Raw genomic sequence first — 27,715 nt, 5'->3', positions numbered from 1 at the left:
GCCCTACGTAACCTGAGATGAATATTTATAGCATAGGTACAACATATTTACAATTTATTTCATTGCCATTCTTTATCTCTTCTTCTTCGTCGAAATTACACTGAAAAAACATTTCGGCGCATTGAAGTCACGAATAAGACTTGATCTTTGACATTTACATTTTCCGTTGTGTAGATATTTTCGATGATTTCGAGAGTTTGGATTTCGAGATACTCGCAAATTTATTGCAAACGAGAAAGAAAGATTCGTTTGCATGGTCGATGCGTGTAAATAGCTGTCAGTAACATTTTACAAGCGTAGAGAATATGTAACGTATTTATTACTTCCTTTGCACCCTTTGCTTTCTTCTAAACGTAAGAAAGCGATTACATGTATTATTATAAATTACATGTGAATAAAACGAAATAAAAATTCTCCCAAAATTAATTTTCCTCCCACGCAAAAAAAATATTGACGTAATCTACTTAGAGGATAAAAGATGCGGTGAAATAGGCAGCAACTGTAACTCGTCGTCAATTTTCAAATAACACAGATCTTTCCTCGTTGCAGGCTTCCAAGTGACGTTGACAAACTCGTCCTTCACTGAGGTAGGATTCCTATATTAAACATATACGATATATAAATTCTAAAAATCAGATTTGTGCTTTTTAAAATCACGTTGAAAATTTACCCAGTTTTAGCAAAATTCGTCCACATTCTGGTCATTCGTTCTAACGTAATCCTATCCTTCGTACCAACCGTTGGAGGATCAGGGTTGTCAGTTTTACATCTAGGTAAATATAGTAAATACGCGACATCGTCGGTATGAGACGCTCCTGCGGTATAAGAGCAAATATCGTGTTTGATAGTTGTGCACATAATCCGATAATTATGCGGTAATGGATGTAAAAATTAAAGTTACCAGAAATCTGTCGTGTTATTAGGAGATCCGTGGGGGTTTTCTCATTGCCAACGTATGAAAATACACAAAAATAACTAGGCGCGGTCATTTTTTTCACCCGATCCTCTAGCACCAACATAGCGGGAATACCGAAATGAATAAGACTGAGTAATTCTGAAAATTCGGTTAAGTTTTCCACGCTGATCGGTTTTCCACCGAAATATTGATTTTTTACCAACTCGAACAATTGTTTTATTTCGGCATCCCCTAATTTCTTCAATGATCCCAAACTTTTCACGTGATCATAGAGATACTGGTTGAAAGCACTTATTATTTCTTCGCTCTTATCTGAGAAACACGAAAATCGCACAGTATCATTGTTCGTGCAATAAACAATTATCTTCAATATCTTCCACTTCTTTCCTTTAATTTTTTACTATACTCACCTTTTATGATCATCAAATATTCGTGTTTCGCGTAACTGATTATCACAGGCACATCTGCTTCTTTCGTAATTAATTGTTCGATCGGTTCTGGTAAAACGGGATTTTCCGCCACTTCGTCACTGCTTGGTGTAAAAGGTAGGTCATTGGCCTTCTCTCTCTACGATACAAAATGACGAGTTCAAATTCTTTGTTCGTTCCAGTCTCCGATGTTTGATTATAATTAACGAAGTATGTTAAAAGAAAACTTGTTGCCTCAGGAGATAAAAGCGTAATTTGGGCTTTTACGATGTCCTCGGTGGGCACTGTTCGTAGAAATTCAAAAACTTCGACAGGATCGTTAGAATCTTTGCCAAGGAGCGAGGCAAGTTTAAAACTGCCTTTGGAACTATTTTCAATCTTCACAGTTGCCCAAGGGCACGTCAATGTGCCACTCTGCAAAATCGCTTTGTGAAAGAGTCCTAAAAATCAACATAAGAACTAATGGGATTAACAAATCTTTTAGGATCCTCGATATATCTCGATGAATCACAAAGATTTGATTTAATTTTATCAAGAACGTAGTCAAAATCACGTTTCACCTTTTGCCCGAGGCGATACGAGTAAGCAATGCACTAAAGCTCCTCCAGCGCTAACTCCAAAAATCGTAACATTATTGGAATCTCCGCCAAAGTTGGCAATATTTTCCTTCACCCACTCTAAAGCTATGATCAAATCTTTCAAGCCCAGATTTCCTGGCGCGACTCGGTGACCCAAATTTAAAAATCCTTGAAATTTAAAAAACTGGATAATTCTATAGCTTTTCTGTTTATTCAGAAAGTAATAATTTTGTTTCTAAATTGCAAGCACAATCTCTTTTTTGATATTTTCCGAATGTATGCATATATGATGTCGACAGAATTAGGCGTCGTTTTACCGTAAAACTGAACCAAAACTAACCGAATGCGCCAACCCTGTAGTTAACTGAGACAACCACAACATCTTTGGCGAGTAAATAATCAGGCCTCGATTCGTGGAAACTCGAATTTCCTAGCATGTATGCCCCTCCATGAATCCAGAACATAACCGGCTTCGATTGATCAAGAGAATTCGTGTAAACATTCAAATAAAGACAATCCTCGTTGCCAATCATATCGAAAGGTGGAACTTCTTGCGATTGTGGGCAAATGTATTTCGTGTCTTTGGATGTATCCTTGATACCAGTCCATGGTGCAGGTGGTTGAGGATCCTATTTTTGTAAGAAAAAAGAAGGACACTTGGATGGAAAATAAATACAACATTACATGACACACTACTTTAACTATCTGTGCAAATCACTCGTATTAATCAGATTCTATTAAACGGTACTTTAAACTTACTGTAACGTTAGGTAATTTCCTCAACTTGTTTCCAATGGTAAAATAACTATTTCGAATGGTTTGAACAAAATGTAGTAAAATAATTTCAATTCCACAATTTTTCGATTTCGCATAAACGATATAATTATGGGAATTGAGTTCACATTCGAAAACCGAGAATCATGAAATAGGAAATAGATAGGAGACCTCGGTGCCGTTTTTAACATAGAGAAAGATCGGAGTTTCAACTCCGCTATCACATATTTCTTACAATTCATACATATTACGATTACTACAAGATGATGTTTGACATGGCGTGATAAATAATAAAAATAAATCAAGAACAAGTACCGGAAACGTACCTTAAATCTAAGATTTCCGATAGGAGGAGCAGCGAAAGGTATCCCTCTGAAAGCGATATATGATAATCCTAGGGCACTTTTCAATACTGCGCCCTTCAATTTTCCTTCCTTCACAGTTACTAACGGTTTGCTCATTGTTCACAAAGTTCTTGCCAACTTGACACTGTCATACCTTTTTGCGCACAAAACTATGTATCCTCATAGCGATATGAGTTCTATACAATTGTCACTGTCACGTCCATTACTATTATCAGACAGTTCGTCAAAGCTACATATTTCAAACGACAATAATCTACGTTAAAAAACTTATAAATATGTAGTTTAAATATTATATAATCTTCCTGTCTACATAGTACTACATATTATTACGATTACCATTTATAAGTAGATCGCTAAAGAATACATATAGTCTGGAACATGTATAGTATGGAATATAAAATTTATTTTTTGCTAAACACTAAAATACCAGGTATGTAACTATGAAACCGAAATTTTTAAATACACGTTTATTGTATTAAAACGATTAAAAATATTTTCCAAAAATGTTAGAGTATAGGAAATCCTTGGGACCCGCTATCCCACGACACAGTTCCGCAGAGAATTTCACATATGGCACTCTCGAGTATTTTGCCCTCGTCTTCTTAGAACCGAGGGTGACGAAAGTCAGACAACCGCTGCAAGCGTTCGAGGCTTCGCGTTTGCTTATATTTGTACGAAACATTGTTCGTATCATCGATGATTAACAAAAACCGTGTGCGCGGGTATGGAACATGAAACAAATAGCAACTTCTGTTTTCGTTTTCCTTATCCTCCATACGATCCATATCCTCCATAAGTTTTACGAACTAAGAGTTAAAATATCTACTAAACTATTAGTTTGTCGACGTAAGAGGGTTAATAATTTTCTATAGAGAATCTCGAGTTGCATCGATTAACGTTCTTAAAAAATGTATGATTTTATTTAAAAAACAAATCACATGACTAGTAAGTAAAACTAAAAACTGGATACACTAAAATATATCTCTCTCTCCGAAGCTATTCAACTTTTATTCGAAAAACTTCGCGATATAATTAACAGCATTGAAAATATTTCAGCTTAAAATCTCGAGTAACTCGCCCTGTATACTTTGCGGTCTTTTTATCAGATATTTTTCTAAAAACTATCGCCCGACAGTGACATTAGCTTTAGCATAACGTTTGATTTAAAAATAATCGAAAACAACTGATAAGTAATACAGTACCAGGAAATATATCGCGTTCAAAGCAATTGTTCTCGCGATATTATACGTATACATATATCTGTAAATGTAATACAGTAAAATCTCATTAACTCGAAACCTCTGTAATTCGAAAACGTCTATAAGACAAAATTTGTCTTCGTTCCCTTTCGCTTCGCTGTAAAAACTTCTGCAAATCTATATAATATAAAGATAGAAAAATATAGAAATATAATCTCCCTCTAACTCGAATCATTTCCTGTACGTTTAGTACAGTTGTTTAGAAGCTCGATTTCTTCGAGTCGAAGTTCACCCACATAAGTTACGGTTTTATCATCGCTGTGTCTATAACTCGAAGTACCGTGTCACCATATGTCTCCTATGCAAACTGTATGTGTTTCGTCAGCCAAATAAAAAGCAAATTACGCGCCTCTGCGCCTCTGAATATGTGTAAACCAAACAATATGATCCACGTAAGCGGCCTCTGTAAGTCGAGTTTTGTTCGTCGAAAACCTCACTTAGTCGAAAAGTTCGATAAGTCGAAACCTCTGTAATTCGAAAACGTCTATAAGACAAAATTTGTCTTCGTTCCCTTTCGCTTCGCTGTAAAAACTTCTACAAATCTATATAATATAAAGATAGAAAAATATAGAAATATAATCTCCCTCTAACTCGAATCATTTCCTGTACGTTTAGTACAGTTGTTTAGAAGCTCGATCTCTTCGAGTCGAAGTTCACCCACATAAGTTACGGTTTTATCATCGCTGTGTCTAGAACTCGAAGTACCGTGTCACCATATGTCTCCTATGCAAACTGTATGTGTTTCGTCAGCCAAATAAAAAGCAAATTACGCGCCTCTGCGCCTCTGAATATGTGTAAACCGAAAAATATGATCCACGTAACCGGCCTCTGTAAGTCGAGTTTTGTTCGTCGAAAACCTCACTTAGTCGAAAAGTTCGATAAATCGAAACCTCTGTAATTCGAAAACGTCTATAAGACAAAATTTGTCTTCGTTCCCTTTCGCTTCGCTGTAAAAACTTCTGCAAATCTATATAATATAAAGATAGAAAAATATAGAAATATAATCTCCCTCTAACTCGAATCATTTCCTGTACGTTTAGTACAGTTGTTTAGAAGCTCGATTTCTTCGAGTCGAAGTTCACCCACATAAGTTACGGTTTTATCATCGCTGTGTCTATAACTCGAAGTACCGTGTCACCATATGTCTCCTATGCAAACTGTATGTGTTTCGTCAGCCAAATAAAAAGCAAATTACGCGCCTCTGCGCCTCTGAATATGTGTAAACCGAAAAATATGATCCACGTAAGCGGCCTCTGTAAGTCGAGTTTTGTTCGTCGAAAACCTCACTTAGTCGAAAAGTTCGATAAGTCGAAACCTCCACAACTGGAAAATTTCAACTTTTCCCGTGAGATTCGAGTTAACAAGATTTTACAGTATTTATAATTGTCATATCGTCGATTTGAAATTTATTGAACACCTCTCTGCCAACTTTATCGTAATGTTTTCCTTCGTACAAAAAAGATTGTTATATTCAACATAGTCAAACATCTGGTGGTTTGTAGCGATTGATAAGCCGTGAATTGATAGTGGATATTAAAGGAAAAAAAGTAAACACGATAATGATTCATTTTCATGTCACACTCTGATTGTAACTAAGCCCGGATGAGCGTTTGATGGATGATATAGTGTTTAAATCAGTTATCAACTAGCGGGCTGGTTTGAAGTTTAGTATATAAAAGTCTGAGTCAACATATCTGAGAAAAAATTGCTAGTCGGTACCTAATACGCGATAAATGCGTTTAAGATACTTGTCGGAGTTAGGTGATATATCAAGTCCCTTACGCTTTGTGAACTGTGACATACCGATACCGGCTGCGGCAAGTGCAAGTTGAGCTCTGCAAATTTTGAAGCAGGTAACGTTTATTTAACAATTCTTATTTATTTAACTTTGTTTTATATTTAATATTTATATAGCGTCGTATGTGACAGTAGATAAAAGTTCTATTTTACTGTGTTAGTTTTCACTGCGTTAGTACATTTTATCGTGAAATATATACTCACGCTTGAACATTTCTTTCATTTAGCAATGTTGTCTATTTTTAATATTTTTCACAGTGCGCTTTTCATTTTATACGGTTTAGCGTTATTTGTTATTTCAGTTTTACAGCGAGCAAGTAAAGACGTCGTTCGTCGCTATTTGTCTTACATACACACCTGTGTCAATTTAAAGGTAAAAGTATATTTGAAGTATAAACGTGACGTTCAACGATAGATTTATTCAAACTCCTCTTTGAAAGAATTCTTTCGCGCATTTTATTTTCACAATTTTATAGCTAGTGCTTGTACAACGATATGTGTGATCTTGTTAAAATCGATAACAATTTAATTAATCAATTTTAAAACATTAACACGATATTTCGAATTAAGCTCTCCGTTATTTGCATTTCCAACGATGAAATTTCTATCGTTAATAGTTAACAAAGGTTGCTTATTATCAGATGTTGAAGGCGCTGTTCCTGATTGCTTTTATGGCGTATGCCACTGCGAACAACACGACCGATAGTAAGTATCAAATACATAATTACTGATAAAACTAACGACCGATAAATTTCCGTTTAAACCTCGTTATCAGTAACGTTAAATAATTCCGCGATCTTAAATATATTCTGTTCTATCGAATTGCAATAACGTGCAGCTTAAATTACAGTAATAACGATAATCCGTTTCCGATATTCAGAGAAAATCGTTTGCTACTATGGTAGCTGGTCAGCTTATCGTCCTGGACTTGGAAGATTCGAACCAACCGATATAGATCCCGCTCTATGCACTCATATAATTTATACTTTCATTGGTATCTCTGAGGATGGTAACATCAGAATATTGGATAAGTGGATGGATCTACCAAGCGGTAGAGATGGTTATGGAAAATTCACCAGACTTCGTCAACTGAATCCAGAACTGAAAGCCTTGATAGCGATAGGTGGTTGGAACGAAGGTTCCTCCAAGTATTCCAGGGTTTTCGCGAATCCTATAAAACGTGCGCGATTCATCCGGAGCGTGATTAGATTTCTGCAGATGTACGATTTCGACGGTTTCGACGTCGATTGGGAATATCCGAATCAACGCGGTGGCAAACCAGCCGACATACAGAACTACGTCACGTTGTTGAAGGAGCTGAGAGAAGAATTCGACAAATACGATTACATCCTCAGCGTGGCGGTCGGTGCTGCTGAAAACTCGGCTTCTAAATCTTACGATATTTCGCAAATGGCGCAATATCCTCACTTAATTAATTTGATGGTGTACGACTTGAATGGACCGTGGAACGATTTCGCAGCGGTTAACGCTCCTCTATATCCGTCCTCTCAGGAATTTGGGAAACAAGCTAAGCTCAACATGGTAAAATTGCATTCTCGGTTGTCTTCAACTTTTATTCGACAAATATTCGATACATCGATTCTGATGTACGGGAACATTTACGTTTTAGCATAAGTCTGTCGAATATTGGCTCGAACAAGGTGCACCAGCTGACAAGCTCGTTGTTGGCGTTCCTGCTTACGGTAGATCCTTCACCTTGGCGAAGCCCTCGAAGAATGGCGTAGGTTCTGAAACCATTGGTCCTGGAAAAGCTGGTCCTTACACGCGAGAAAGTGGTATGCTTGGTTACAACGAGATCTGCGAATATATTCAACGAGGATGGACGGTGCAACGCGAACCTGAACAACGTGTACCTTACGCTTTCAGGGGCAACCAATGGGTTGGATACGATGACACTATGTGAGTATTCGCTGTTACGAGAACGTGAAAAGAGAGATTAAAGATATAGAAATAAGAATGTAAAGTAATATGTCTACGTTGCTAGATCTGTTGAAGAGAAGGCCAAGTACGTCGTGTCTAAGGGACTTGGTGGTATGATGCTGTGGAGCATCGAAACCGATGACTTCAACGGTGTATGCGGTGAAAGGTATCCGCTTCTAAACACCATAAATACGGTGTTGAAAGGATATATTCCAACTGCTGCTCCTTCGCGTGGTCGAAACTAAACTACCAACACTATCGTCATCGGATTCTGCGTGCACGCAGGAAGACTATGTTCGAGATCCAAAAGATTGTTCAATATTTTACTATTATCGACACGTACGCAACAAATATCTGGTAAATACATTTCATTGCATTTCTGGAATTGTATTTGATAAAACGTTCAACGGTTGCAATTATAGATGTGAGATGTGATGTTCCTGATTGTTAGATCGATACGAAGATATAAAATAAGATACGCGTTACATCAAACGAGATAATGTATTTTGTAACGGAACGTAATATTTTAAATACAGTTCTAAACATACTGTAATAAATGATTATTTCAAAAAACGACTATAAATGATTATAAAATAAAACTAATATCAGCTGTCATCATTACCAGTTATTATCATTATCATTATCACTTATCATAGCTACATCGTCATGGCATGTATTTCCTCTAACAAAATTATATTAACGCAAACGTATACATACACAATTCTTTCATGAGCAATAACATCGTAAAGAATTGGAGAATAAAGTTGAGAATTAGGAGAACACGAATATTCTTCCTGTGTACAAACTTGGTCCAAAATAATAATTATGAAACTCGTTTAATAATAATCGATCGATCTCGAGCCATTTGTATAGTGCACTTAGAAGCAAAAGGCACTTGTAGTTTGAATTCGATTGGAATAGGAATCGACGTTCCCTGGAATTGCTTCAACCTCGAGTATCGCAATAAAAATTCATTTTCTTACTCGTCAAAGTAAGTATGTATTCGATAATACGTCGATTCCATCGAATTTCAAAAATATCTATCTAACAACGTCGTCTCTCATGACAAAAATACAGCTTTTCAATTTTTCTCAATGTTTTCCTGCGATACTCTCCTATTCCGAAAAAGACTATTTGTGAACATCAAAATAGTAATACCGATACCTCGTATTCACTAAAATAAGAACGTCTTCATTTCAATAATATTATGTTAATTATTGTTATGCATTCTTCTTGTGTAGGAAAAGTCTTCTGGAGTTGATACTAAAGTAAAAGTAAACTGTGGTGGTCATGTAACACAAATTTATGGTATGTGCCAAGCTATTTCTAAGGCTTTCGTGGCATATTATCAGAAATGTAAGTATTGATGAAAAATTTAATAGTAGATACACATATGTATATAAACACATTATTATTATTATTTAAATGAAACATTTCTTTGTAGATATCGATGTAATAAATAAATAGGAAGTAAGAGATATTGTCATTCGGTATGGCCATACGCTTCTAGTTGCTGATCTAAGACGGTGTGAACCAAAAAAATTTGGTGGTCCTGGTGTCAATTTTTGATGACGGATGCCTTTCGAGTCATTAGAAAGCATCGATAGCCCGATTGCCTGTTTCGTGCGAAACCTGAATTTTCACTTCTTGTTTCTTTCCTTTCTTTAAGAAGATGTTCTTTCTCTGGTGAAAAATTGCGGCTATAGAATGTGGAGTTTGCCGATTGACGAAGGAATTTTAAAGGAATTTTATCTTGTTGTATGGTGAAATTGTGCAATGGGTGTCATTTTATAACTCTTAACTGTATTTTTGTTTTATCGCTATGGTCTGAGGGAAAATTGTAGAAACATAATAAAGGGAAAGGGAAGAAAAATTCAATCGAAGAAAAAAGTTTAATAGAAGAAATAAATTCAATACAAGAAACAAATTCAATGGAAGAAACAAATTCGATCAAAGAAAGCTTAGTAAAATGCTATAAAATATGTATAGTTATTCGCTGATTGGTAAAGTTCAAACATTATTTCGTAATATTAGCTTCATTCTTTTGTTGGCTTCGTTTATTTCTCTTATTCTTATGAACCTTAAGCATATTGCATATTTAAGATGCTATGAAATAAAAGGAGAATAGTTCTTTATATTTCGCTACAAGTTAGATAAGTATCATTGTACAGAATGGGCACACAATGGAATTAACATATGTATCTATCTTACGATTAATTAAAACTAAAACGCACGCATCCCACGGTGTCCCTGGGTGTCCCACGGTGTCCCAGAGTATCCCAGAGTGTCCCACGGTGACCCACGGTGCCCCGCGTTGACCTCGCAGGGGCGTGTCAGCCCAGTCTAGATCATCCAAAATTCTCTTCGGTGTCTTTTGGTGATCTAAACTGGACTGCTGCGTAGTTCTTAGCTTGGTTTCGTTTTCCAAAGATTAATTAACTGATCAATTTTTGAAAAATGAAGCCAATTACCAGGTCTCACCACGAGGAGGTGACTACGCGCGAGACCCGCCCATGAGTTATTTAACATTATGCATCGGTCTCGACATTCAACCTATTGGCAAGAATGTCGAGTTCTGACTCTACTCGATCATGGGCCTGCGTGAAGAGATAGTTATTTCGTAGCCTAACCGCGAAACACCTATCTCCTACGCAGCAGTTACACGAATCTTTACAAACGTAAAACAAAGCTTACACGACGCAATATCTATCTCCCACACGACGCAACATGTATCTCACACACAACGATTACATCGATCGGTACAAACATCGTACAATAATTCGCAACCCTATCGGCAACATTCCGTATCAAAGATACGTTTGTCTAACTTGGAACGAAAGAAAAGAAATGAGGCTACTATGGGAAAGGAGCCTCAACAATCAGACGATGAAAAAAAAATCGCGGCCTGCCCCGAACCAACGTAATCGCGATCTCTCGAAAGAACTAACAAACCTACGTGACGTACCCCCGTGCACCAGATAACCCTAAGATTCAGTGGAAGCGCAAGCATTGACCTTCGCTCGATTCCTGTCGCGTCGTTTGGATCTTATCACGGTCGATGGCACATACCGATCATACCAGTGTCCAGCAAATGGGCCTGCAATTTAACACACTCCAACTGAACAGTTGAACCCGGGGAGGGACCGCTGAACAGGATTACAAAGGCAAGGCCCCAACTGAACAGTGGGGTCCACCCCCGCGAGTTCGAACAGAATTACGGAGGACATTAAACGCAGGTCCCCTGTCCAAGTACCGAAGTACCAATCGGGCAGGATTCCGGTCCTGCGACTCAATCGTCAACAGATTCACAGGTATCACCAGCGTGATGACAACGCCCGCGATTCGAGGCAAACGACGAGCAGTCGTCGAGTAGTCACCAAGACAAGAGGTGTTCTTGTGCGACTCGCAAATCCAAAGAGTTGTCCAGTGCACGTTGACCCGCACGTACCCGGAATACGCGCAGGCGAGTACGTCACGCGACAGTTTGAAAGAACTGAGCGATCGCGAACCGATAAATCTCGGGTACAATTTTTCAAGTGTGGTAAGCAATGAAGTCAAGGGAAACGAGATTCTTATTTTTCGTTCCAAGATGGATAAGTATCGTTGTACCGAATGAGATCACAATGCACTTAACATAGGTATCTATCTTAAGATTAATTAAGGCTAAATCGCACGCATTCCACGGTGTCCCCCGGTGGGTGTCCCACGATGTCCAACGTTGTCCCACGATGTCCAACGTTGTCCCGCGGTGTCCAACGTTGTCCCACGGTGTCCAACGTGGTCTCACGGTGTCCAACGTTGTCCCACGGTGTCCAACGTTGTCCCACGGTGTCCAACGTTGTCCAACGTTGTCCAACGATGTCCAACGATGTCCAACGATGTCCCACGATGTCCAACGATGTCCCACGATGTCCAACGTGGCCCACGGTGTCCAACGTTGTCCCGCGGTGTCCCACGGTGTCCAACGCTGTCCCACGGTGTCCAACGTTGTCCCACGGTGTCCAAAGGTGTTTCACGATGTCCCGCGTTGCAGTCCAGTCTAGATCACCAAAATTCTTTTCGCGGCTTTTGGTGACCCTCACTAGACCGACGGTGTCCAACGCTGTCCCACGGTGTCCAACGTTGTCCCACGGTGTCCAAAGGTGTTTCACGATGTCCCGCGTTGCAGTCCAGTCTAGATCACCAAAATTCTTTTCGCGGCTTTTGGTGACCCACACTAGACCGACGGTGTCCAACGCTGTCCAACGTTGTCCCGCGGTGTCCAACGCTGTCCCACGGTGTCCAAAGATGTTTCACGATGTCCCGCGTTGCAGTCCAGTCTAGATCATCCAAAATTCTTTTCGCGGCTTTTGGTGACCCACACTAGACCGACGGTGTCCAACGCTGTCCAACGTTGTCCAACGTTGTTCAACGCTATCCAACAATGTCCAACGCTGTCCCACGTTGACCAACGCCGTGCAACGCTGTCCAACGCTGTCCCACGGTGTCCAACGTTGTCCCACGGTGTCCAAAGATGTTTCACGATGTCCCGCGTTGCAGTCCAGTCTAGATCATCCAAAATTCTTTTCGCGGCTTTTGGTGACCCACACTAGACCGACGGTGTCCAACGCTGTCCAACGTTGTCCAACGTTGTTCAACGCCATCCAACGATGTCCAACGTAGTCCCGCGGTGTCCAACGTTGTTCAACGCTATCCAACGATGTCCAACGTAGTCCCGCGGTGTCCATCGCTGTCCCACGGTGTCCATCGCTGTCCCACGGTGTCCAACGCTGTCCCACGGTGTCCAACGCTGTCCCACGGTGTCCAACGGTGTCTGACGGTGTCCCACGGTGCAGTCCAGTTTAGATTACCCAATATTCTCTTCGTGGCTTTTGGCGATCCAAACTGCACTGTATTTGCGTAGTTCTTAGGTTGGTATCAAATTATTGTACAATGTTTGTGCTGATCGATGTAATCGTTTCCCAAAAATTAATCAACTGATTAATCTGCGAAAGTTATTACATCGATCAGTACAAATATTGTACAATAATTCGCAACCATACTGGCAGCATTCGGTAACAAAGATACATTTGTCTAACTTGAATCGAGAGAAGGAGAATGAAAATACCGATACTGCATATACAATTTAGAGTCTTGCAAAAAGGACATAGAACTCTTTGTACTAAACTTTTGAAGATATCGAAAGATATGAACTCTGGCGGTACCGTAATATACTTCTTTTAATAATGTGATAACAAGAACAATCAGGCTATGAAAGAAAAATCATTTGGGCCTCTTGCATATATATTTTATATGCTATGAAACGTTAAAATATGTAACTGAAATGTATTTTCTGTAAATTAATAAATCTGAAACAAACTCATTTACTGAATTTGATATATAAAAGAAACAGGCATCTCTAAAACGAGGTCATTTTATATATGAAAAATAAACTATTAATAATGTCCAATTATAGATCAAATTACTATTGTTTAAATTTTAGCAAATATAGAGAATCATTTGTATCTTTTTAATCGAAACTAGGGTTACGTCGAGAATAAGAATTTTAAGTAATTGAATTTAAACTGAATTAAAACTTGAGAATTTCATATGAAATAACTAAGATGAGAGAAATTCCGATTATTATAAAATCACATACTTTGTCTTTTAACTTTTAACGGTATCTGTTATTTCCTACAACAACATAGTGACTCGCAACATAGTGAACCGAAAGATATGCGCATAAATCGTATTTTGCAGAATTTTTGCTACAAACGTGACGATGATCGCGAATGAACTTTTGTTTCATGCAAATGAAATTCGAATATTTATAAAACTACTGTTACTCCTATGTTACTGTTAAAAGATTGAAAATATCGCGGCCGAAAGGATTCTAAAAGTTATGGTTCTAAGAACGAACAATCATCAGCATTAATTCTAATAGCAATGAATTAAATTTTTTAAAATATTTCAAGCCTTCGTAGCAATATTAAGATATTTCATTATAATACTTTGTTACGCATGAAATCGTTCATAATCTCATACATGTATATATATATATATTACATTCGTAATAAAGTACTGTATTTTAACAATCATGGTAACGTTAACGCTGATACAGGAATAAGTCTTTTAGCAGTATTTTCAGTAATAAACGTACTAATAAGGGGCGCATTAATAAGGGGCGCTGAAAAAGAAACAAAGCAGTAGCCAGAAGGGCTACAAAGATTCGATCGTTTTCCACTCTATATAAACCCGATCAATAAACCGTGAGTGGAACGGATTATTCTTGTTTCGCAACGCTAATTTACTATTAATATTTATGAAACAGAAAATTCTCAAAATAAAACGCGACGAGTGCTTCATTATGTCTGCAATATAAATAAATCTACCATTAAAAAAAAAAAAAAATTCTGAAGATTCCCGAAATTTGATACGCAACGCTAATAAATATAGATCTATGCACTCGTATTTAAGCAATACGCAACACTAATAGCAAGAGATCGTAGTGCAACCATTTAGGAGGTTGCCGATGAACGATCACACTTGCACAGCTTTTGCAGCTGTACGTGTGATCCAGGAACAGTGTCCGACAAATGCAGTCGGAGGGTTTGGGCATTTTGTAAACGCAACTCTACTTGATAAAACGCGATCATTCGTTATCGCAACGCTAAAGGGAAAAATTAGTAGAACTCGCGATGGAACGGTATCGCAACGCTAACTCTTAAAGTGAATTTAATAAAAATTACTATTTATTATATGAAAAATATTCTGGTATTGCTACTTGCAATACTATAAAATTAATTAAGAACTAACGTTTGTACAATCTAATTTTAATCAATAGAAAACAGGATAAATTCTTATACGTATAGTTCTATAAGCAATTCTAAAAATTCATAATAAAAATTGCAAAAGACAATCGCGCTATCGTAATTCGCAACTCTAAAGCGATTAAACGCGATTATCATTTTATCGCAACTCTAATTCAAACCGTAATCATTTTCCGCCACACTAATGAAAAGCCGCGATGTTGTTTCGCAACTCTAATTCAACTCGTAATTAATCTGTCGCGACACTAATAAAAAAAATCGCGATGTGCCCAATGGGACGATGGACCGATATATACATCGGCCAAAAGAACAAAAACTACTACTACTACTACAAATACTTAAAGCGAGCATAATGACAAAGTAGTAACAATAATGACTTCCCATGCTCTGGATGACCCAGAGGGTGGGCAGCCATTAGTAGTTGCCCTCTTGAGTGACAGTTTGTCGGGCCTCTTCGGCTTATAGCCTCTTCTTTCTTCGAGCGCAATGCCCGCTGAAACTTAAATCTAAGCTCGAGACTTCTAAATCGCAAACAAAAAAAAAAAACTTATAAAATAAAAATATAAACCGCGGAAGCTGATCGAAATGCACATGGACTGACCAACGATCACAGCGGTGATCGTTGCCCACTCGCACGTGCGTGCTCGAGCGATAAACGTTCGTTCGCCCACTCGCGACCGCGACCGCGAAATTCGAAAAATCGACAGACAAAACCAGAGACGAGAGCATGCTCTACTCGTGCCAGTTTCACCGTCGATTTTTCAAACCAATTTCCAGAAACAGGTTGGTCACACGAAAACGCGCCTACCCGACCAGAGACTGTGCCAACCTGCCCGGCCCTACCTACTTATAATTAACAGACACACCAGAAAGTATACTACCTATCCTACCTAGCGCTATATTTAAAAAATAGCAAAGCAGGCACACCAACACACTCGCTCCACGGTTCTCACGCAAACGCTCGGGCGCAAAGGTCCTACACTAGAGAGGACGTCCCGGGACGCCTCCGACACCCGAGCTTAGCAAACATGCACACTCTAAGGTACGTACCTTTTTCCTGAAATCGACCGACGAAGGCTAGTGACCATCGCGTAAAACGTGATAATTCACGTCTAAAGAAATTATATTTTTAAAATAAATATAAGCAAACTTGGAATTATAATTGCAATTGATAGCAATATTAAGACTGTGATTACACTTAATCGTGTGGATGATATTATCACAAATTGTGATCGTATCGAGACGTAAACTGAATCGATATATGTCTCGACATTTTTAATATTTGAAGTTTTAACGAATGAGAAAAAGCGACGCAATTCCACGGCCTAATAACACACATACACAATGTGGAAATTACGTCGTGCACGATACACTAACGCGTCGTCAGTCGCTGAGAAATTATTACATCACTTAATTCTAGATCATCGTGCCCAATGTCTTTCTCCCATTCAAGTAGCACCTGGGCACGTGAATGAGGTCCTGACAATGGGCACGGAAAGGGTTAGACCTGAAAATCCTGATCTAAAAAGATGATTAGTTTGTCCAATTTTTATTTAACGGCCTAACGTTCTTTGATTTTATATTTTACTACCTCGTTTCTGATTAACTCTACTTTATTAATTTAATAGTAACCAAGTAACTCTACTTTTTAATTTAATAGATCGGAACAAAATTTTAATATTGCAGAAAAGGTAGCGTTAATTAAAAAAAAAACTGAGACTCGATCAAATGAAATAATTGACTCTAAATATATTACTAAGAAAGAAACAATCTCAGGCGATCTTTTTATCAAAGCGCATACTCGAAAATGCAAAAACAGCGTTCAAAATTATTGCTTTGATTCAAAAATCTGCCTGTCGCGAAGTGTCTTCTTGCACGTAAAATTTCAAACATTATTGTACGGGAAAAAATGAATTTTAACTCATATTTTAAATTCTAGCCAAAGTGAAATAAACGAACATGACTTAATATTGTCACGATCAATTCATTGCTTAAGATCAAGTATAGTACGTCATACAGGTATATTCGTGTAGATATTTTTGCCATTTGCAAATATTCATACGGAATATTAACACGCATATTTATAAATAACACGAATATATTCGGAAATGTATATGTTTAACCTAACTATTAAAAAACTAATTATTATAATCGCGATGTGCAAGAAGACCTATCCTAAACTAATAAATTTGAAAAAAGAATGTTACTACTCACGGGTATAAAAAATACCCGCGGTCACTATGCTCGCAAAAAATTCTACGTAATACAACCGGTCACCCGTGCCGATTCGGACCTTTCATCCTACGACATGATTGAGTGACCGGAGGAACAGAAACGCATGCGACTCACCGTTCGATGCGGGGAAACAGAGGACGTACCATGGATGCTGCGCTATCCTAGCGAATATCATCAAGGAGACTAACATCAAGCAGGTACCGTGTAAGGTCCAATGGTAGCAATGGGGGTTGCGAAAGATCTGTTACAGAATAAAAGACGATGAGTGATCGCTGATTGTTTGAAAAGTTGGAGATAATGAAAAATGAAGTTTTATTAACTGTAGCAACTTTAGTAATAATAAAGCTTGAAAATCTAATAAACTTTGATAAGTATAAAAACCGAAACTTTAATATGAAAGTTGAAAATCTAAAAATTAAGAATCTAATGATTTCTGAAATATGTTAGTCATTTGTTTCATAATTCGGTATTAAGACTTTAGCACTTATTTTATTTTAATGAAAGAATAACCTCAGAAGATGCTAACCTCCACAATTTTTAATCAAATTGTATTTTTTAATCGGTAGTGATCAAAGAAAAATATACAGAATAGATATAATAGAAATACGATATGTAAAGATACTTACATTCTTGGCTTTTGAGCCACTGTTAGAAGATTCCCAAAGAAGGTGAACTAGTTGAAGCAGTGATATGTCTATAACAAAACATAAGATATCATTAATATCGTTAATACATAATAACAAACTCGAAACTTTAGCAATAATAAAGACTAAACTCTAATAAGTATGTAAATTGGAACTCTGATATAAAAATTTGAGAATAAAACATTCAGTAATTTTTCATACGTATCAGATAGTTTTATTGTACTTTAATGCTAAGACTTTATTTCAATTAAAAAGGACATTTACAGCTTTCTGAATTATCAATCATTTTTATTTTATAATTAACAATATTTCAAACAAAATATACTAAATAGAACAAATTGAAATACAATATATAAAACTACTTACATTCTTGAGCTCCTGGAGAGGCTTTATCCTCTTGAGGGTGGCACTGACTCTAATACCGAAAACGAATATTCAACAAAATAAATATATAAAGAAAGAAAAATAAAAGACTACGTTACCGCGACCGCTTAAATTATAATCGGCGAACAAGAATTCTATTATCGCGTACAAATTTGATTGATAAAATTTTATTACTTTCGCGTGTGATTATTCGATCGAATTTGATCAAAACTATCGTGATTTTAAAATATTGAAAAGAAACTGTTGCGTAACAAACACTGACTCTACAACCGCATTGCGCGCGGTCACAAATATTCCCTGAAAATAAAGCTGTTTAGTAGCGCGGGCTGTGGGGGGAGGGGCGGGGGTGGAAAAGAAGCGAAACGTTGTTTCGATAATTTTTTCTTTTCCCTATCGAACGTTTATTTAGGAAATACTGCTATTGTTTTATACTTAAAAATTATTATTAAGAAATTGGAACAAATATGAAAAATATTATTTAGTTGAAAATTGTGAGATATTTCTCGATAGCGAACAAATGCTTACAAATATCGTGAATGAAATGCAAATGTTTGCAAGAATTATACTGTTCGCTATTAGAATACATACTGTGAATTTTCGTTATTAGAATACGAAATATACATTCCATTAAAATACGCTATAGTCGCGTGTTGTAAATATTGGAAAATATTTGCAAGAATTCAAAAGTTCACTAAATATACTTAAAGAATACTCGACAAACGCGCGCGAAACCTTGTATCGAGGTATTTGAATCTAACTGTTACTAAGTTGCAAGTTTATGACGTTAACTGTAGCAAATTCACATAATACAACAAAAGAAATTGAATTCCATAAGTGAATTATTGAGATATAACTCAATTTGAAACAATAAGATAATTCCTTAAAAATTCGTTTGAAATAAGAGAATGATTTCATAAATGGGAAATAGAACGATAATTTATTTAATCGAAGCTATCGACACAGCATATACAAAGTCGCATCTTGCGAAAGGAACATTCGAGTCATTGTGCTAAACTGTTTAACATTCTCTAACATCACCACAATAATCTTCCCTTAAAAATGAGAAAATAAAAAGAAGCCCGGACAAACAGACAATAAAAGACAAATCGCGGCGCGAACTCGTTCGTTAGCGATCTTTCGAAAGAATCAATGGACTCGCGCGACGCACTCCCGTGCACAAAATAATCGCAAGACTCAGTGGCAAAGCAGAATCGATTTTTATATTTCATTCCAAGTCAGATAAGTATCATTGTACAGAATGGACTCAGAATGGATTTGAGAGTCAAGACATATCCCACGGTGTCCAACGGTGTCCAACGGTGTCCAACGGTGTCCAACGGAGTCCAACGGTGTCCAACGGTGTCCAACGGTGTCCAACGGTGTCCAACGGTGTCCACCGGTGTCCAACGATGTCCAACGATGTCCCACGTTGCAGTCCAGTCTAGATCATCCAAAATTCTTTTCGCGGCTTTTGGTGACCCGAACTGGACTGGTGCGTAGTTCTTAGCTTGGTATCGTTTTCCAAAGATTAATCAACTGATTAATTTTTAGAAAACGATACCAATTACCAGGTCTCACCACGAGGAGGTGACTACGCACGAGACCCGCCCATGAGTTATTTAACATTATGCATCGGTCTCGACATTCAACCTATTGGCACGAATGTCGAGTTCTGACTCTACTCGATCATGGGCCTGCGTGAAGAGATAGTTATTTCGTAGCCTAACCGCGAAACACCTATCTCCTACGCAGCAGTTACACGAATCTTTACAAACGTAAAACAAAGCTTACACGACGCAATATCTATCTCCCACACGACGCAACATGTATCTCACACACAACGATTACATCGATCGGTACAAACATCGTACAATAATTCGCAACCCTATCGGCAACATTCCGTATCAAAGATACGTTTGTCTAACTTGGAACGAAAGAGAAGAAATGAGGCTACTATGGGAAAGGAGCCTCAACAATCAGACGATGAAAGAAAAATCGCGGCTCGCCCCGAACCAACGTAATCGCGATCTCTCGAAAGAACTAACAAACCTACGTGACGTACCCCCGTGCACCAGATAACCCTAAGATTCAGTGGAAGCGCAAGCATTGACCTTCGCTCGATTCCTGTCGCGTCGTTTGGATCTTATCACGGTCGATGGCACTTACCGATCATACCAGTGTCCAGCAAATGGGCCTGCAATTTAACACACTCCAACTGAACAGTTGAACCCGGGGAGGGACCGCTGAACAGGATTACAAAGGCAAGGCCCCAACTGAACAGTGGGGTCCACCCCCGCGAGTTCGAACAGAATTACGGAGGACATTAAACGCAGGTCCCCTGTCCAAGTACCGAAGTACCAATCGGACAGGATTGCGGACCTGCGACAATCGTCAACAGATTCACAGGTATCATCAGCGTGATGACAACGCCCGCGATTCGAGGCAAACGACGAGCAGTCGTCGAGTAGTCACCAAGACTAGAGGTGTTCTTGTGCGACTCGCGAATCCAAAGAGTTGTCCAGTGCACGTTGACCCGCACGTACCCGGAATACGCGCGAGCGAGTACGCCGCGCGGCAGTTTGAAAGAACTGAGCGATCGCGAACCGATAAATCGCGGGAACAATTTTTTTAATGTGGTAAGCGAGGGGATCAAGAGAGACGAGATTTATATTTTTCGTTCCAAGATGGATAAGTATCTTTGTACGGAATGAGCTTACAATGCACATAACATATGTATCTATCTTATGATTAATTAAAGCTAAAACGCACGCATCCCACGGTGTCCTACGGGGTCCCACGATGTCCCACGGTGTCCAACGGTGCCCCCGCGGGGGGGTCTTAGTCCAGTCTAGATCACCAAAACTATTTTGGATGATCAAGACCAGACTATATTCAAGTAGTTTTTAGCTTGATATCGTTTTTCAAATAATAATACTAATATTCAAAATAGTAGTTGGTGTATTATTATTTGGAAAACGATACCAATTACCGGGACCCACCACGAGGAGGTAACTACGCTCGGGTCCCATTTACATAAACAGTGTTTAAGCATTGGAAGCAGAGATGTAAAATTATTTTATAATAAAGAAGTAGCGTGTATTGAAATTTATTAATTAGAATGGCTGTAGTACTTGGATCTGCACAATCATATTTGAATATTGAACTTATCATCGAAGAAACGAAACCATGCAAGATACCAATTGTAGTGCGTATGGATGAATGGTGAGTTGTCGCTGCCTTCTATTAAATTGCACTTGCTTCCTTCATTCCACGAATACGGTGCTGTTTCCTTGGTTTTGAGCAGACATGGAAAATTACATTCCATCCATAGACACTCAATAGGTACACTCTGCGTTACCACTGGTTTTATATGAAATAGTGAAATGAGAAATTAAATACTTTAGAATTTAAAATTAAAAAACAGTGCTATATAGAAATACAATAGCACTTCAGGAACTTCAAAGATTTCGTAAATATTAAATAAAACAAAATAAATCGGTAATTTACTCACAACGAATTGATGGTATTCATTTAAATCAATGAATGTAGAGTTGCTTCCAATTAATGGTACAACTGTTATAAATTAAGAACATAATTACTTTGAATTAATGGGAGGATATGGTTATAAATTATTGGTATAATTGTTAAGAATTAATGGAGTAATTGTTTTAGATTAATGGCTTAAATGTTATAAATTAATGGCTTAAATGATATAAATTAATAGTTTAAATATTAGAAATTAATGGCTTACATGTATAAAATAACAGTTTAAATGCTATAAATTAATAGTTTAAATGTTGTAAATTAATAGCTTAAATGTTGTCAATTAATAGCTTAAACGTTAAAAGTTAGAATGTAATGTTAGAATGGCTTAAATATTATAAATTAATAGTTCAAATGTTATAATTTAATGGCTTAAATACAATATATTAATAGTTTTAATGTTGTTGATTAATAATTTAAATGTCAATAATTAATAGTTTAAATGTCGTTAATTAATAGTTTAAATGTTGTTGATTAATAGTTTAAATGTTATTAATCAATAGTTTAAATGTTATTGATTAGTAGTTTAAATATTGTTGATTAGTAGTTTAAATGTTGTTGATTAGTAGTTTAAATGTTGTTGATTAATAGTTTAAATGTTATAAATTGTTATTGTAATTTGTAAAAGATACTCATCGATCTTTACGGTACGGGAGACGACACGCAAATGAGCTCGCGCGCGAGTTTCACATTGCATATATACCTGATGGCATGTACTTGCGAAGGTGACTGAAGGTGCATCGAACGTTAACGGTTTGCTGTTGTTGTGAAAGGTGGTTTTTCCATTATAACACGATCAAATTTAATAATTTTTATTGTAAATTGACGCCATTAACAATTTAATAAATTAGTGGCTTAAATGTTATAAGTTAATGGTTTAATTGTTATAAATTAATGGCTTAAATGTTATAAAGTAATAGCTTAAATGTTGTCAATTAATAATTTAGATATTGTAAATTAATAGTTTAAATGTTGCTGATTAATGGTTTAAATGTTGTTGATTATTAGTTTAAGTGTTGTTGATTAGTAGTTTAAATGTTGTTTATTAATAGTTTAAATGTTGTTTATTAGTAGTTTAAATGTTGTTAATTAATAGTTTAGGTGCTATAAATTAATGGCTTAAATATTATAAAGTAATAATTTAATTGTTGTTGATTAATAGTTTAAATGTTATAAATTGTTATTGCAATTTGTAAAAGTTATTTTTCGATCTTTACGATACGGGAGACCACACGCAAATGAGGTCGTGCGCGAGTTTCGCATTGCATGTACTTGCGAAGGTGACTGAAGGTGCATCGAACGTTAACGGTTTGCTGTTGTTGTGAAAGACGGTTTTTCCATTATAACACCATCAAATTTAATAATTTTTTAATTTTTACTGTAAATTGACGCCTTTAGCAGTTTAATAAATTAATGGCTTAAATGTTATAAGTTAATGGTTTAATTGTTATAAATTAATGACTTAAATGTTATAAAGTAATAGTTTAAATGTTGTTGATTAATAGTTTGTGTTATAAGGTAATAGTTTAAATGTAATAAATTGTTAATGTAAGTTGACGCTTTTAATAATTTGTTACAATAACCATTTTTATAATTATAATTTTTACAAGCTAAAATTAAATTCTCATTTCTGTGATTCTTGTTTTTGATTTAGAACTGTGTTAATTTGTATTGAATACCAGTTTATGATAAAAATAACTGCATTATTATAGTCGAACGATATAACTATTATAAATTTAGAGCATAATTGTTTTTAATTCAGGCAAGCATATTGTTGTAAATTAAAAGTATGATTGTTGAACATTAATGGAGTAATTGTTTTAGATTAATAATAAATTGTTATAAATGAATAGCGTATTTATTATAAATTATTAATTTGATTGTTATAAATTAATAGTTTAACTGTATGGAATTAATAGATCAAGAATTGTAAATTAATGTTGTTTAATTTTAAAGGTTATAAATGAATGACAATTTTTATAAGATAATAGTTTAAATGTTGTAAAGTATTAGTTTAATTGTTACAAATTAATAATTAAATTATTAATAAGTAAGTAAAACTTCTATTTCGATCTATACGGTATGGCAAATCGGGGAAGAATATACTCCCGCGCGAGTCGAAGGTCCTTATGCAGAGTGTCCGGCTACAGATGTCAGGAAATTTAAGGGGTGATTCTTGAAGCCTAAGTAGGACGAAGATCAACAAGAAAAGAATTGCATTTTCCGTTTGTTTTTTAGTTATTGACAGTTAAAAATCGACCAAGATACCCCTGCACGCGAGTAAACCTGCTTACAAGAACGAGAAAAGGTCAACATAAGCAGCGGAACATACAGTCAACCTCTATCCGAACGACATATGGTAAGCAGCTTACCACGTACAAGTCATAAAGAAGAAGACTATGGTATTCAGAGACGTAAACTGCGATTGACCCGTCCATAAATCATATATACAGTGCCCACAAAAAATACAACAAATTACAATAGATATTCGATATGTCCTCGATTTTCTTGTAAATAGAGCTGACTCTTCTCTTGCAATTTTGACGTATTGTGCGAAAATTTCTCATCGTATTTTGTGCGACTTCCACTATAGTGGATTATACATGTGGAAAATGCAGTGGTGCAATTATATTGTTATAAATACCGTTGATGCGTACATAAGTCTGTTCTTCCAAAACTGTTTTAATTTCTTGCCTCAACATGGCTAACCTATGACAATGTAGCGATGGAGAATTCATTCAGAAAGAAAAATGTACGATACTTTATTTATGATACGTATTGGGATATTGTCATTGGAAAAGTGGACCTTCGTTTTTCCTACGAGATCACGCTGTCTTTCGGATTACTGATTTGGACGTATTACGTCAGTTCAGCTGTGTTTGCAATGCGATAAACAATGATTCTTCCATCTGTCGTGAAGTGCAGTGATTCGTTTTTTGTAGGTTCCTATATGTAATTTCGATCTCGCAGAAAAAGTAATCACGACATTAAGTATTAATTGTAATATAATCAAGAATATTATGAATAGAATCAATAATTGCATTGTAATATATGTAAAAAGATGAATTAATAGTCATTTAAGAAATATGAATATATGTAATTATGGGTAATAAAAATACATGAAAATTATACAATACATTATATAATGAATTTGATCATTACACATCAATACAATATATTATATAAATATAGAAACAATTTTCAGACAGGCATTGTTTCTATAAGTACAATTATATAAAAAATATAATTCGATCAGTTTAATGAAGACATCGAGATAATCTAACACTCAGACAGATTAATAGAGATTGCATTTTTTATTACGTTTTAATATGTTTCCCTGAAAATGAAAATATTTTTTGATAATTTGTTGTTGTAAGAAAAATTGCAAATTGATCTTCCTTAAAACAAAAAACAATTGATGAGACCTATTTAGAGGATAAAAGATGTGGTGGAAGAGACAGCAACTGTAATTCGTCGTCAATTTTTAAATGACAAAGCTCTTTCGTCGTTGCAGGCTTCCATTCAACGTTGACAAACTCATCTTTAACTGAGGTAGGATCTCTATATTAAACATATACGATATATAAATTCTAAAATTCAGATTCATGCTTTTTAAAATCATGTTGAAAATTTACCCAGTTCTGGCAAAATTAGTCCACATTCTGGTCATTCGTTCTAACGTAATTCTATCCTTCGTACCAACCGTTGGAGGACCAGGATTGTCAGTTTTACATCTAGGTAAATATAATAAATACGCGATATCGTCTACATGAGATGCTCCTAGAATATAAAAGTAAATAGCGTGTTTGATAGTTGTGTACATAATCTGATAATAATGCGATAATAAATTTAAAAAATGTATTTACCAGAAATCTGTCGTGTTACTAGGAGATCCGTCGGGGCTTTCTCGTTGCCAATATACGAAAATACACAGAAATAACTAGGCGCGGTTGTTCTTTTTACTCGATCCTCTAACAGCATCATCGCGGGAATGCCGAAATTAATAAGAGTAAGCAATTCTGAATATTTGCTTATGTTTTCTTCGCTGATCGGTTTTCCACCGAAATATTGATTTTTCACCAGCTCGAACAATTTCTCCATTTCTGCATCCTCTATCGTCTTCAATGATCTCAAAGTTTTCACATGGTTATACAGATTCCGATTAAAGAAATTTATTGATTTTTCGCTTTTATCTGAGAAATACAAAAATCGTATAGTATCGATGCATGAACAAGAAACAATACTTTTCTTTCTTCGTGTTTTAACTGAACCCACCTTTCAAGAACATGATATATTCTTGAGCGGTGTAACTAATTATCACAGGCACATCTGCTTCTTTTGCAATTAATTGTTCGATCGGTTTTGGTAAAACAGGATTCTCCGCCACTTCGTCATAATCGAGACCAAAAGCAAGTTTACTAACCACCTCTTTCTACAAGACGAAATAAAGAATCCTGTTTATTTCAATCTCCGATATTTGATTATAATTATGAAGTATGTTAAAAGAAAACTTATTGCCTCCAGAGATAACAGAGAGGCTTGAGCCTTCACGATGTCCTCAGCGGGTACCGTTCGTAAAAATTCGACAACTTCGACAGGATCATTAGAATCTTTTCCAAGAAGTGAAGCGAGTTTAAAACCACGTTTAGGACGATTTTCAGCACCTCGGCTTGCCCAAGGGCATGTCAACGTTCCACTGTGCAAAATCGCCTTGTGAAACAGTCCTAAAATCAGTATCGAACTAACGGGATTAACATAAGTCTTTTAAAAACTCACAAAAAAAAAAAAATCACAAAGATATGATTTAATTTTATCGAGGATGTAATCAAAATACGTTTTACCTTTCGCGCGAGGCGATACGAGTAAGGAATGTACTAGAGTACTTCCAGCACTAACCCCAAAAATCGTAACATTATTGGAATCTCCGCCAAAATTGGCAATATTTTCCTTCACCCACTCTAGAGCTGCGATTAAATCTTTCAAGCCTAGATTTCCTGGCGCGACTCGGTGACCCAAATTTAAAAATCCTTGAAATTTAAAAAACTGGAATTCTATAGCTTTTCTGTTTATTCATAAAGTAAAAATTTTGTTTCTAAATTGCAAGCACAATCTCTTTTTTGATATTTTCCGAATGTATGCGTATATGATGTCGACAGAATTAGGCGTCGTTTTACCGTAAAATTAAACCAAAACTAACCGAATGCGCCAAGCCTGTAGTTAGCTGAGACAACTACAACATCTTTGGCGAGTAAATAATCAGGCCTCGATTCGTGGAAACTCGAATTCCCTACTACGAATGCGCCTCCATGTATCCAGAACATAACCGGTTTCGACTGATTAAGGGAATTTGTGTAAACATTCAAGTAAAGGCAATCCTCGTTGCCAATAACATCGAAAGGTGGAACTTCTTGCGATTGTGGGCAAATGTATTTCGTGTCTTTGGATGTATCTTTGATACCAGTCCATGGTTCAGGTGGTTGAGGATCCTATTTTCGCAAAAAATATTAAAATTCCTTTATAATAAGTGAATATAACCCACGTAACGCATCACATTGAGTAACCTACTTTTATTAATCGTTTTTCAAAAGTAATGTCATAATAAAGTAAAAGCATGATAAAGACAATTGTCGGAAATATACCTTAAATCTGAGATTTCCGATAGGAGGAGCAGCAAAAGGTATTCCTTTGAAGCCGATATATGATAATCCTAGGGCACTTTTCAATACAGCGCCTTCCAATTTACCTTGTTTTACAAGCACTATCGGCTTACTCATTGTTAACCAAAGTCTTGCCAACTTGATACTGCCACTCTTTTCTGTATTCAGAATCCGAGTGTTTAGAGCAACTCGAGTTTGTAATCTTATCATATCAAACAATATTATCAGTCTCTTAAAGATTTAAATGTCTGCTATCAAAAGTTGCACCTTAAAGTATATTTGAACACTGTTTATCACAATATTGATTAAAAATTGACTAAGATATATCCACAAACAGCGATACTTATCAAAATTATATATTAAATTATAAATATAATTAAATTAT

The 27,715-nt window shown here is 36.4% G+C and overlaps 2 protein-coding genes and 1 pseudogene across 4 annotated transcripts in view; 2 read left to right on the top strand and 1 right to left on the bottom strand.

Moving 5' to 3' along the window:
* LOC139996218 (uncharacterized) overlaps positions 1-414 on the top strand; it is a 79,530-nt gene extending 79,116 nt beyond the window's left edge. The window contains exon 49 of the transcript XR_011802171.1: positions 175-414. The gene's annotated coding sequence lies outside the window, so the exon portion shown is untranslated. The remainder of the gene's footprint in view (positions 1-174) is intronic.
* Positions 303-27,542, bottom strand: LOC139996390 (esterase FE4-like). 3 transcript variants are annotated; one of them, XM_072020761.1, is made up of 8 exons: positions 27,313-27,542; positions 2,263-2,551; positions 1,905-2,090; positions 1,579-1,784; positions 1,327-1,483; positions 902-1,228; positions 671-815; positions 303-596 (listed from the first exon to the last, which is right to left on the bottom strand). In XM_072020761.1, the coding sequence occupies exons 1-8, from the start codon at positions 27,538-27,540 to the stop codon at positions 461-463; spliced, it is 1,674 nt and encodes a 557-aa protein (XP_071876862.1). In that variant the 5' UTR covers positions 27,541-27,542; the 3' UTR covers positions 303-460. The 3 variants fall into 3 exon arrangements, with proteins under 3 accessions (XP_071876862.1, XP_071876871.1, XP_071876855.1); XM_072020770.1 differs by lacking the exon at positions 27,313-27,542 and adding an exon at positions 3,023-3,245; XM_072020754.1 differs by lacking the exons at positions 303-596; positions 671-815; positions 902-1,228; ... (2 more) ...; positions 1,905-2,090; positions 2,263-2,551 and adding exons at positions 24,800-25,234; positions 25,309-25,453; positions 25,540-25,866; ... (2 more) ...; positions 26,515-26,700; positions 26,871-27,159 and having other exon boundaries at positions 27,313-27,525.
* LOC139996432 (chitinase-3-like protein 1) lies at positions 6,332-8,676 on the top strand (annotated as a pseudogene).
* Positions 27,543-27,715: the final 173 nt, after the last annotated feature.

The sequence above is a fragment of the Bombus fervidus genome, chromosome 2 (genome assembly GCF_041682495.2).
Source record: "Bombus fervidus isolate BK054 chromosome 2, iyBomFerv1, whole genome shotgun sequence".
Classification (NCBI taxonomy): Eukaryota; Metazoa; Arthropoda; class Insecta; order Hymenoptera; family Apidae; genus Bombus; species Bombus fervidus.
Note: the sequence above shows the minus strand (reverse complement) of the source record. Positions and strands in the feature narration are given on the sequence as shown.

Excerpts from the sequence above, each read along its gene's own strand:
- LOC139996390 (XM_072020761.1), bottom strand. The coding sequence starts at position 27,540 with ATGATAAGATTACAAACTCGAGTTGCTCTAAACACTCGGATTCTGAAT. Across the intron at positions 1,229-1,326 it reads ATATTTGATGATCATAAAAG|ATAAGAGCGAAGAAATAATA; the intron begins GTGAGTATAGTA and ends CGTGTTTCTCAG. Across the intron at positions 816-901 it reads AATAACACGACAGATTTCTG|GAGCGTCTCATACCGACGAT; the intron begins GTAACTTTAATT and ends CTTATACCGCAG.